Genomic DNA, 13059 nt, shown 5'->3' with positions numbered 1-13059 from the left:
TCTCTTGGCCTTCCTTCTGTCTTCTTTTGAAAAGATTCTATTTAGGTCTGTTGCCCATTTTTTTATTGGATCATTTATCTTCCTTTTATTAAGTTGCATAAGCTGCCTGTAGATGTTGGAGATTAAACCTTTATCAGTGATAGCATTTGCAAATATGTTCTCCCATGCAGTGGGCTTTCTTGTTGTTTTGTTGATTGTTTCTTTTGCTGTAAAAAAGCTTTTTATTTTGATGTAGTCCCATTTGTTAATTTTCTCTTTAGCTTCCATTGCCCTAGGGGCAGTGTCAGTGAAGAAGTTCTTTTGGCATATGTCTGAGATTTTGTTGCCTGTGGATTCCTCTAGTATTTTTATGGTTTCCCGTCTTATGTTTAAGTCCTGTATCACCATCTTATTTTTGAGTTCCAAGTTAATCTTCTGAATGATTTGTGGCTTTAAATAGAAATGAAAGGAGGCATGGAAATGCATGCAAGCTTACATTTAAAAAATATATATATTTTATTGATTTTTACGGAGAGGAAGGGAGAGGGATAGAGAGTTAGAAACATTGATGAGAGAGAAACATCCATCAGCTGCCTCATGTACGCCACCTACTGGGGATTGAGCCCACAACCAAGGTACATGCCCTTGACCAGAATCAAACCCAGGACCCTTCAGTCCGCAGGCCCATGCTCTATCCACTGAGCAAAACCAGTCAGGGCCAAACTTATCTTTTATTGGCATTCCAGACAATGCCTAGCACACTAAGTACATTTAATTGATTCATATAGTCTGATGTGACTTGGTCTGCATTTGTTAATAAGCAAACTGCCAACCAGAGAGTTTTGTTCTTCTCCTTTATTTAGTTGGAAACAAAGACATTTTAAATATATTGTTAAATCCATAACTCTTTCCAGAATAAGTAACACTTTGTAATTCATTTTCCTTATCCCCATGTGAAATCAGCTTAAAAACATTTAAAGCATCAACAGTAGGTTTGGAGAAAAAAAAGAACTAAAAAAAAAAAGAAGTGCTAATCTCGGAAAAGTGTGACAAGTGGAGAAGGTTCATGGTGCTGTGATGATGGGAAGTTTATGTGCCAAATAAATCTATATGCATGTCAGATTCTTTTTAGAAATCATTATTTTTTTGATTATAGGACAAACACAGTCTTATTATTAAAAACATGAAAATGAATAAATTAATAAAGAAGAAAAGTATTTATAATTCTACTAACCACAGATAACAACCGTTAACTTTTTGGTGATTTTGCATTCATCATTATGCATGTGTTTTACAGAATTGGGCTCCTATTTTTTGTTGTTAATCCTCATCTGAGGATATTTTTCCCCATTGATTTTTAGAGAGAGAGGGAGGGAGGAAAGGAAGGAGAAAGGGGGCCAGAGAAGGGGGGTAAGAGCGAGATAGAGCAAGAGTGAGAGAAGAGAGAGAGAGAGAGAGAGAGAGAGAGAGAGAGAGAGAGAGAGAGAGATCAATCTGCTGCATCCTGCATGCCCCCTACTGGGAATCAAGCCCAAAACCCGGGAATGTGCCTGACCAGGAATTGAATCAGAGACCTTTTGGTGCATGGGACGATGCTCAACCAACTGAGCCACACTGACCAGGGATGCAATTTAGATTTTAATAGCTTTTCAGTTTATAAAAGTGAGAAACCATCTTATACTTTGAGCTTTGATTCTTACTTTTTGAAGTTATGATTTTAGAATAGGAATCATTGAATCAAAGAATAGAACCTTTCTAGGCTTTGGTACACCTACTTGTATTACACCAATTTCTTCCGCCACTTTTAATATTCACTGGAGGGCACTCTCACTCTTCCTCCTGGAGTTGCTGCTAAGTAACATCAACTTCAGGGGCTAGACCCAGACCCCTGCCTGATAGTTGTTCTGGGTGAGGGCATCCCTGCTGAAAACTATCCCTAGAGTCCTCTTCACCTCTTTGTTCTTCAGGGTGTAAATGAGTTGAACAGTATGGTATCAGCTGGGAATACCAGAGAGGGAAGCCCATTCATTCTATTTGAGGGTTTACCTGTGGTTAGGGTACAGGGACAGGAAGGTGTAGCAACCATCCTGCAGCAGGACCTTGCTGAGGAGGGAGGAACAGTAGTGCCACCTGCTGAGTGGATATCTGAGCAGCAGCCATTATGAGGGCACAGGAAGAGGTGACAAAGGGGTGAGAACAAGGCTACCTGAAGCCACCAGCATAGGCAGCTCATGAAAGCAGTGCTGGCATCAACACCAAGCTGTCTTCCATACTCTCGCATGGATGACACCTAGTGTGAGAGCCTTGTCAGTGAATGCTAATTCTGACAGCTCCCTGCATGGAAGAATGAAAGGAAATGAAGGTGACCAGTTGGGATGCATGAAGTAAAGGATATGGATGCATTAAATTAATTATGTTTAGCCATACACTCATAACTAAAACAATAATAAAATATATTTATTTGAGCGAAATAAATGTCTTAATGAATAGTCCTTATTTGAGGCATCTTTCACAGGATAAATTAATATCATTGCCTCCTCAGGAGACAGGCCGTCTAAAGGTACTAACCTTTACTCACAGCGTGTATGGAGTGAGGGTTCCCTGATAGAGCTAATGCCATGTCTGAGCCGAGAATCTTTCAATTAAGACTAACGGACTACAGCTCATCCATAGAAAGGTTTGTCCAAGTTTTCAAGTCTTCAGGAAAATGACTGTGGATTATAAGACATGGAGCAAATATGGCAAAAGAGAAATGTTAACTGCAAAGTGTGAGAAAGTCAGTGTTATAATTTTTATATGTGTTGTTTAGAGTTCATTGTCATGGAGACCTACAGACACCCACCCTAGTTCCCCTAAGCCTTCAATCAGTGTCCGAGGCTGCTTTACTGATGATGGCATTCCTGAGGGCACCTTTGACATCCTTGTTCCTAAGGGTGTAAATCAGGGGATTGAGTAAGGGGGTGACAAAGGTGTAAATGAGGGCAAATTGGCGGTCCTCATCCACGGAAGAGCTAGATTGGGGACGCAGGTAGACCAAGGCACAGAAGCCATACTGCAGCAAGACCACGGTGAGGTGGGAGGAGCAGGTGGAGAAAGCCCGGCGGCGGCCCTCAGCAGAACGGATGCGCAGGATGGCCAAGGTGATGAACATGTAGGAGACAGAAATAAGGATGAAGGGGACAATCAGCACGAGGATGCTCACGACATAGAGGACGGCCTGGTGCACGTGGATGTCAGCGCAGGCCAGCCTCAGGACCGGAGGCACATCACAGAGGAAGTGGTTGATTTCCTGGAGGCGTCCACAGAAGGGCAAGGTGAAGATTAAGGATGTGAGCTGCAGGGACAGGTAGAGCGCCAGACCCACGGCACAGCCCACCATCTGGATGCACAGCTTCTGGGTCATGATGAGGGTGTAGTGCAGTGGGTGGCAGATGGCCACATAGCGATCATATGCCATGATTGCCAAGAGAAAACAGTCAGCACTACCAAGTGTGACAAAAAAGAACATTTGGGCCCCGCAGCCAGCCAGAGAAATGGGCTTCCGGGCTCCAAAGATGTTGGAAAGCATCAAGGGCACCACCACGGTGGTGTAGCTGATCTCTATGAAGGACAAGTTGGACAGGAAGAAATACATTGGGGTGCGCAGGGAGCTGTGTGTGCACACCGCCCAGATGATGGCTGTGTTGCCACAAAGGATCATCAGGTAGAGGAGGAGGAAGAGGAGGAAGAGGAGAGCCTGGAATTCAGGGACAGCAGTGAATACTCGGAACACAAACTCAGTGGGGCCGGACTGGTTGAGGACAGGGCTCCTCGCAAACATGTCTCCTGCAAAAGAGAAGAGAAAGTGCTGAATCTTCCTTTGCTGAGTTCATCTATTGCCTGAGGAAAATAAGTGACTTGAACTTCAGTTTTTGATTAGAATTACCTATTTAGCATCCAGTTGCCAATATCAATGCTTGGAACAAATGTACATGGACAGTATGGTATGTGTTTCCATGGAAAGCTCATGAATGGGATATATATACTCATCTCTAGACATTTCTGGTGACAAAGATGCGTAGATATTCCTGGTGCAATGTCTTTTTTTTTTTTTTTTTACTTTGGTATATTTTATTATTGTTGTTGTTGTTATGATCATTTTGTCTTTTAAAAATATTTTTTTCAATTACAATTTACATTCAGTATTATTTTTTATTAGTCTCACGTGTATAGCATAATGGTTAGACAATCATATAGGTTACAAATATCCTCTGATATTTCCAGTACCCAACTGGCACCATATTACAATATTATTGACTATATTTCCTATGCTGAATGTTACATCCTCATGATTATTTTGTAACTATCAATCTGAATTTCTCAGTCACTTCACCTTTTTTTTTTTTTAACTCTGGCATTTTAAATCAAATTGACAAGGGCTAATTATTTGCTTGCATTTAATAAAACTAAAAAGTTGTATAGTTGTAGATATTTTAAAAATTAGCTAGTGTAGTTCACTATTTTGGTAAATTATTATTGAAATATGACACACACACAGAAACTTTCACAGATCTTAAGTGTAAAGCTTGATTTATTTTTCACACAGTAAAGACACTAGTATAACCACTACCAAAATTAAGAAATAGAACAATTCTAATAACCTACAAGCATCTTTTGTACCTCCTCTCAGTATTATACCTCCCAAAGGTAACTACTTTTTTGAATGTTATGACTGGAAATTAGTTTATGTTTCAATTTATATGTGTAATGATAAAGCATGTACTGTATTGTAACTGGCTTCATCATGATGTGTGCAAAGGTCATTCTTGCTTGCTGTTCTAACAAGACTTTGTTCTTTTCATTGGTTTTGTGGAATCCCATTTTATGGCTATCCAATGATTTATTCATGGGTGGTTCACTTTTCAGTCAGTTGTTTGGACTCCATATAAAACTAAAAAAACCCCACCTTTCATTCTAATCCTTCTTGATATATACTCTTTATTTTCTCTCTTTTAAATATTTTTTTCTAAGTTTCTAATAATTAACTTGAACTTTAGAACTCAGGTTCAAATGAAAGGAAAAGGTAAGGGATTCAGGTAAAAATGAAAGTGGAGTGGTGGAGTGGAGATGCATGAGATAAGAAAAGACCATAAGAAAACTATAAATGCAGTAGCAGAATTGAAAAAGGCATCAAAATAATTACATGAATAAGAAAGAGCTTTATAAGCATCTGGGAAGGGAAAATACCTATAAATTAGTCAATTTTGTTTTGGACACAACTTTATTTTCAATATAAAAACTCAAGAAACAATAGAAAAATGTCTACAGAATTTTAAGAAAAACAAATTCTTGTGAAATAACTCTGTAACCAGGATTTAGTGATTTATGTTCAAAAGCACAGGCTTTCTCAGATTTATAAACACTTAAAAATATAGTTAATTCTAAATACAGTTAAAGGAATTCCTCAACAAAGACTTTTGGTTGCTGGGTGATTAATTAGAATATATAATTCAAGATTGAGGAAATTGTAGTATAAAAACTGGATTTGAAAAATTAAATAGTAAAATATGTATTTAAGACTGAATGGTTAAATGCAAATATTGTTAAAAGCAAAATAATTCTCCAAGAATAATTCTTGAAAATATACATAATATAAAATATAAAATTTAGTAAAGTCAATACATTATACATCAAAATTTATTTCTGATTGACTTAGATTCAAATACTTTTATAAATGGAAGAAAGCTAAAAGATTTTTTTTTCAGATCTCAGAGTGTAACCAAATTATAACCAAATGAGCAGAGTCCATAAAAATATTTTGACAGAAAAAAAAAAGTAAAGGTCTTTGGGAAAAATACAATAAGCAAACTGAAGAGAAAATGAAAAATTTTAACCCAGCAAAAAATAAACTCCATCATTAGGAAAATAGGCAATTCAAAAAAAATATGCAAAGGCTAACAAGTATATAAAAATTCAATTTAAATAGTATTCAAATTAATATAAAATTAGACAAAATTGGGTACTATTTTCTGTTTTCATACTGAGACTAATCGTAAAAGATAATACTGGTGTTGTTAAAGTTGCAAGGAGAGATAATATTCCCAAATATTGCTACTGGAAATATAAAAGTGCTGTAAAAATGTGTGGAATGCAAACTGATAATCCTATATAATAAAAGGCTAAAATGCAAATCAACTGAATGGTGGAATGACTGGTAGCTATAACACGCACTGACCACCCGGGGGCAGATGCTCAACACAGGAGCTGCCCCCTGGTGGTCAGTGCGCTCCCACAGAGGGAGCGCCACTCAATCAGAAGCCAGGCTCATGGCTGGTGTGTGCAGCGGCTGTGGCGGGAGCCTCTCCCACCTCCATGGCAGCGCTAAGGATGTCTGACTGCTGGCTTAAGCCTGCATCCCCTAAGGGCTCCCAGACTGTGGGAGGGTGCAGGCTGGGCTGAGGGGACCCCCACTTGAGTGCACAAATTTTGTGCACTGGGCCTCTAGTATACAATAAAAGACTTGAAGAAATGCATACACTTTAATTCAGCAATATTATTTTAAGGAAAAAATTTTTAAAATATATATTTTATTGATTTTTTTTACAGAGAGGAAGAGAGAGGGATAGTTAGAAACATCGATGAAAGAGAAACATCGATCAGCTGCCTCTTGCACAGCCCCTACTGGGGATGTGCCCGCAACCAAGGTACATGCCCTTGACTGGAATCGAACCTGGGACCTTTCAGTCTGCAGGCTGATGCTCTATCCACTGAGCCAAACTAGTTTTGGCTTTAAGGAAATTTTTTAAATAAACCAACCATGAGTAGGTGCATAAAATGATTTACAGGAATGTTCATCACCGTTTTCAATATAATGGCTAAAAATTCTTAAATATAAATAGTAAGAAAATGTTAATTATGGCTTATCTATGGGATGAAACATTGCAATCATTTAAAAATTATGTTATAGAAAAACATTTAATAAGATCTGGAAGGCTCATGAAAAAGCAGATTATAAGAAAGTATTATATCATAGTTCCATTTAAAAATAATTATATCTATTAATAAAAAAAACCTACCTTAAAATGTTATAGTGAGTCATCCCCAAGTTGGTAGGATTGTGGACCTTTATGTATTTCTATGTTTTTCTGTATTTAAAAAATTTTACAGTGAATATACGTAATTTTACAATTATATAATAAATGTTAAGTTTTTTTTTTATCTTTGGTATTTAAACCTAATGTTGAGAAGGATTTTTGTAGTCAAAAATGGATTTTTGTAGTCAATCAAATTTGGGTTTGAAACCTAGTCCCCTTATTTGCTAATTTAATTTTCCTAGTAATTATGTTAATTGCTGAGCTTTGGTTTTCTAATGATTGGGGATGTGAATATAGAGCCTTATAAGAAATTTATAAAGATTAAATGTGTCAAGTGTATAATGTGCCCAAGACATGGCAGGTGTCCAGTGAGCATAACTGTCCTCCCCTCTCTTTCCCTCACCATGGTGAGTTTCACTTGGATATTTACCTTTTAGGCCTTATCTTTTCCAGAGCAGATAGTGAGGCTCCTCTAGAGCTGCATCTTTGCAGGCCTTGCAGTTGCTCTGCTGAACCTTGAATAATTAAAAGAGTAAAAGAGAAAGGGAATAAGAAAAAGTAAAAGTAAAGAGAGATTTCAATAAAATAATTCTAATTATATATCATCAAAACCAAATAAAATAGACCTTGACTTAGGAAAACTTTAAAAAATGATTCTATCTTATTAGATACTAGAGGCCCGGTGCACGAAATTTGTGCATGGGGGTGTGTGTGTGTGTGTTCCTCAGCCCAGCCTGTACCCTCTCCAATCTGAGACCCCTCCAGGGATGTCTGACTGCCCGTTTAGGCTTGATCCTACCAGGGCAGTCGACATCCCTCTCACAATCCAGGACTGCTGGCTCCCAACTGCTCACCTGCCTGCCTTCCTGATTGCCCCTAACCGCTTCTGCCTCCCAGCCTGATCACCCCTAACCACTCCCCTGCCAGCCTGATTGATGCCTAACTGCTCCCCTGCCAGCCTGTTTGCCCCTAACTGCTGTCTCCTGCAGGCCTGGTCACCCATAACTGCCCTCCCCTGCAGGCCTGGGTCCCCCCCAACTGCCTTTCCTTGCAGGCCCGGTCGCCTCCAACTTCCCTCCTCTGCTGGCCTGCTCATCCCTAACTGCCTTCCCCTGCAGGCTTGATCGCCCCCAACTGCCCTCCCTTGGAGGCCTGGTCCCTCTCAACTGCCCTCCCCTGCTGGCCTGATCACTCACAACTGCCCTCCCCTGCTGATCATCTTGTGGTGGCCATCTTGTGTCCACATGGGGGCAGCCATCTTGTGTGTTGGAGTGATGGTCAATTAGATAGGATGAACATCAAATGAGCAGCATTATACCCAACTAGGAACAATCAAATTTTTGTGTAAAACATCCTTAATCTGTGGATAAAGCAAGGTATGTAGTACTGAAATCTGATGTCTGCTGGGACAGGCAAGCTAGGGCGATTTCAAAGAAAGAACTAGCACATATACCCAAGGTGAGGTTATAACATATTTAAAAAAATCAAATGCAACAGAATTTGTACTTCAAAACTTTAAAAATGTTTTCACTCACTCTTAATGGTGTTTCTTTCAAACCATATCTGGAGCTCCTCTGGGGTTATTTTCAAAGACTCTGCACATTTTCTTGAATGTCATCAGCTGTGATATATGTTCATACTTGGAGAACATAAAATGGTAGCAAAACATTGAAGGTACAGTGAGATGAAATACAGTGAATAATTTAGGTGGTCACATTCTTCACTATAAATTTTGCTCAAAATAGAAGTTTGTGAGGCTAATATTGTTGTGCTGTAAAAAGCATGAAAGATGGCCCTAACTGGTTTGGCTCAGTGGATAGAGCATTGGCCTATGGACTCAAGGGTCCCAGGTTTGATTCCGGTCAAGGGCATGTACCTTGGTTGTGGGCACACACCCAGTAGGGAGTGTGTAGGAGGCAGCTGATTGATGTTTCTCTCTAACTCTCTTTCTCCCTTCCTCTCTGTAAAAATCAATAAAATATGTATTTTTTAAAAAAGCATGAAAAATGTTTTTTTTTCGGCTTTTATGACATCCTACCTAATAAAAAGGTAATATGCAAATTGACTGTACCATCAACACACCCACCAGCCACGCCCACCAGCCAATCAGAGCAAATATGCAAATTAACCCAACCAAGATGGCTACAGCCACAGAGAGCAAGGTTTCCCAGGTAACAGAGCAAGCCAAGCTTTCCTCGAGCTGTTGCAGGCCTAAGCCTCCACTCAAGCTACAAAGTTTCAATTATAGAAGGCAAACAAATTCAAACAGAAATGGCGGCAGAACGGAGCTTGAGAGAGCAAGCCAGGGTTGCCGGCGGCAACAGGGGAAGCAAAGCTTTCCGTACACCCTGTCCGGGCCCAGGCCTCCGCTTAAGGCTACAAAGTTTCAATTATAACCCCAACAGAAATGGCTGCCGGCCGCGGAGGGAGCAGCAGGCTTGGCTCCGCTCCAGGCTACAAAGTTTCAATTGTAGAAGAAAAATAAATTCCAGATACCAGGGCCTCCACTTGGGTTGCCAGGGGGTGTGGCTGGCCTGCAAACCACCACAGGCCCCTTGCTCAGGCTGCCCCACTCCCCAAGGGAACCCCCACCCTGATCTGGGACACCCTTCAGGGCAAACCAGCTGGCTCCCACTCCTGCACCAGGCCTCTATCTTATCTAATAAAAGAGCAATATGCAGATTGACCATCACTCCAACACACAATATGTCTGCCCCCATGTGGTCAAAGATCCTGCCCCCATGTGGACACAAGATGGCCACTACAAGATGGCCAGCAGGAGAGGGCAATTGGGAGGCACCCGGCCTGCAAGGGAGGGCAGTTGAGAGGGACCAGGCCTACAAGGGAGGGCAGTTGAGAGGGACCAGGCCTGCAAGGGAGGGCAGTTGGAGGTGATCAACCCTTCAGGACAGGGCAGTTAGGGGTGACCAGGCCGGCAGAGGAGGTAAGTTGGGGGCACACAGGTTGGCAGGGGAGCAGTTAAGCATCAACCAGGCTGGCAGCAGAGTGTTTAGGGGGTGATTAGGCTGGCAGGCAGAAGCGGTTAGGGGCAATCAGGAAGGCAGGCATGCAGGCAGGCAAGCAGTTGGGAGCCAGCAGTCCTGGATTGTGAGAGGGATCCCAGATTGGAGAGGGTACAGGCTGGGCTGAGGGACAACCCCCCTCCGTGCATGAATTTCGTGCACCGGGCTTCTAGTATAAGAATAAACATCATTGCCATTAGGTTTATTAAGCAAGATGTGTGGCACAGTATAAATTTCCTTCATGTTCATGTTTTCAACCCTAAATAACTGATTCCATCATTCAGTTTCAATTCTTTGACCTTGAAATAACCTGTCCACTGGCACAAATGGAATGTCTGACCATTTCAACGTTTTTATCTGGCTAATGGGTGAGAAGTTGATTGCATTTTTAAAAGTTATTATTCCCCGTGCCAGCTCTTTATTTCATGTCTAAAAAAGCTCTTTTCTTTTTTTTTTTTTTTTTTTTTTTTTTTTTTTATGATCCTTTTTTTTTTTTAATATTTTTATTGAGGTATTATATGTGTACATATCTTACTATTACCCCCCCACCCCACACCCACACATGCCCTCCCCCCCCAGAGTTTTGCGTCCATTGTTTATGCTTATATGCATGCATACAAGTCCTTCGTTTGATTTCATAACTCCCCCACCTTTCCCAAACTTTCCCCCTGTACTTTGAAAGTCTGTTTGATGCTTTACTGTCTCTGTATCTATCTTTTTGTTCACCACTTTATAATGTTCTTTACTATCCCTAAATGAGTGAGATCATGTGGTATTTTTCTTTCATTGACTGGCTTATTTCACTTAGCATAATGTTCTCCAATTCCATCCAGGTTGCTGCAAATGATGAGAATTCCTTCTTTTTTATGGCAGCATAGTATTCCATTGTGTAGATGTACCACAGTTTTCCGATCCAGTCATCTGCTGACGGGCACCTAGGCTGTTTCCAAATCTTAGCTATTGTAAATTGTGCTGCTATGAACATAGGGGTGCATATATCCTTTCTGATTGGTTTTTCTAGTTTCTTCGGATATATTCCCAGGAGTGGGATTACTGGGTCAAATGGGAGTTCCATTTTCAGTTTTTTGAGGAAACTCCATACTGTTCTCCACAGTGGCTGCACCAGTCTGCATTCCCACCAGCAGTGCACGAGGGTTCCTTTTTCTCCGCATCCTCGCCAACACTTGTTGTTTGTTGATTTGTTGATGATAGCCATTCTGACAGGTGTGAGATGGTACCTCATTGTTGTTTTGATTTGCATCTCTCGGATAATAAGTGACTTTGAACATGTTTTCATGTGTCTCTTGGCCTTCCTTCTGTCTTCTTTTGAAAATATTCTGTTTAGGTCTGTTGCCCATTTTTTTATTGGATCATTTATCTTCCTCTTATTGAGTTGCATAAGCTGCCTGTAGATGTTGGAGATTAAACCTTTATCAGTGATAGCATTTGCAAATATGTTTTCCCATGCAGTGGGCTTTCTTGTTGTTTTGTTGATGGTTTCTTTTGCTGTAAAAAAGCTTTTTATTTTGATGTAGTCCCATTTGTTAATTTTCTCTTTAGCTTCCATTGCCCTAGGGGCAGTGTCAGTGAAGAAGTTCTTGTGGCATATGTCTGAGATTTTGTTGCCTGTGGATTCCTCTAGTATTTTTATGGTTTCCCGTCTTATGTTTAAGTCCTGTATCCATTTTGAGTTTATTTTTGTGTATGGTGTAAGTTGGTGATCTAGTCTCATTTTTTTGCATGTATCTGTCCAGTTTTCCCAACACCATTTATTAAAGAGACTGTCTCGACTCCATTGTATGTTCATGCCTCCTTTGTCAAATATTAATTGAGCATAGTGGTTTGGGTCGATATCTGGGTTCTCTATTCTGTTCCATTGATCAATATGTCTGTTCTTGTGCCAGTACCAGGCTGTTTTGAGAACAGTGGCTTTGTAATACAGCTTGAAATCTGGTATTGAGATCCCACCTACTTTATTCTTCTTTCTGAGGATTGCTGAGGCTAGTCGGGGTCTTTTTTTATTCCAGATGAATTTTTGGAGAGTTCTTTCTAGGTCTGTGAAATATGCTGTTGGTATTTTGATGGGGAGTGCATTGAATCTGTAGATTGCTTTGGGTAGTATGGACATTTTAATGATGTTGATTCTACCAATCCAGGAACATGGTATGTTCTTCCATCTGTTTACGTCTTCCTCTATCTCTTTTTTCAGTGTCCTGTAGTTTTCTGCGTATAGGTCTTTTACCTCCTTAGTTAAGTTTATTCCTAGGTATCTTAATTTTTTTGGTGCGATGGTAAATGGGATTGCTTTTTTAGTCTCTCTTTCTGTAAGTTCATTATTGGTGTATAGAAAAGCCATAGATTTCTTGGCGTTAATTTTGTATCCCGCTACATTGCCGAATTCATTTATTAAGTCTATTAGTTTTTTGATGGAATCTTTTGGGTTTTTTATGTACAATATCATGTCATCTGCAAATAAGGACAGCTTCACTTCTTCTTTTCCAATTTGGATGCCTCTTATTTCTTCTTCTTGCCTAATTGCGATAGCTAATACTTCCAGTACTATGTCAAATAGAAGTGGTGAGAGTGGGCATCCCTGTCTTGTTCCTGTTCTTAGGGGAAATGGTTTTAGTTTTTGCCCATTGAGTATGATGTTTGCTGTGGGTTTATCATAAATAGCTTTTATTAAGTTGAGGTATGAGCCTTCTAATCCCACCTTGTTGAGAGTTTTTATCAAGAAAGGGTGTTGGATTTTGTCAAATGCTTTTTCTGCATCTATTGATATGACTATGTGATTTTTATCTCTCAATTTGTTTATGTGATGTATCACGTTTATTGATTTGCGAATATTGTACCATCCTTGCATTCCTGGAATAAATCCTACTTGGTCATGGTGTATGATCTTTCTGATGTACTGCTGGAGCCGATTTGCTAGAATTTTGTTGAGGATTTTGGCATCAATGTTCATGAGGGATATTGGCCTGTAA

General features: G+C 40.0%; 1 protein-coding gene across 1 annotated transcript; it reads right to left on the bottom strand.

Annotated features, from left to right (window-relative positions):
• Window positions 1–2802: 2802 nt before the first annotated feature.
• LOC129151291 (olfactory receptor 10Q1) lies at window positions 2803–7519 on the bottom strand. The gene is made up of 2 exons (XM_054725643.1): window positions 7483–7519; window positions 2803–3804 (listed from the first exon to the last, which is right to left on the bottom strand). The coding sequence occupies exon 2, from the start codon at window positions 3797–3799 to the stop codon at window positions 2840–2842; it is 960 nt and encodes a 319-aa protein (XP_054581618.1). The 5' UTR covers window positions 3800–3804; window positions 7483–7519; the 3' UTR covers window positions 2803–2839.
• Window positions 7520–13059: the final 5540 nt, after the last annotated feature.

This window comes from Eptesicus fuscus, chromosome 13 (genome assembly GCF_027574615.1).
Source record: "Eptesicus fuscus isolate TK198812 chromosome 13, DD_ASM_mEF_20220401, whole genome shotgun sequence".
In the NCBI taxonomy this organism is placed as follows: Eukaryota; Metazoa; Chordata; class Mammalia; order Chiroptera; family Vespertilionidae; genus Eptesicus; species Eptesicus fuscus.
The sequence above is the reverse complement of the archived record's forward strand: the minus strand, read 5'-3'. Positions and strand labels throughout refer to the sequence as shown.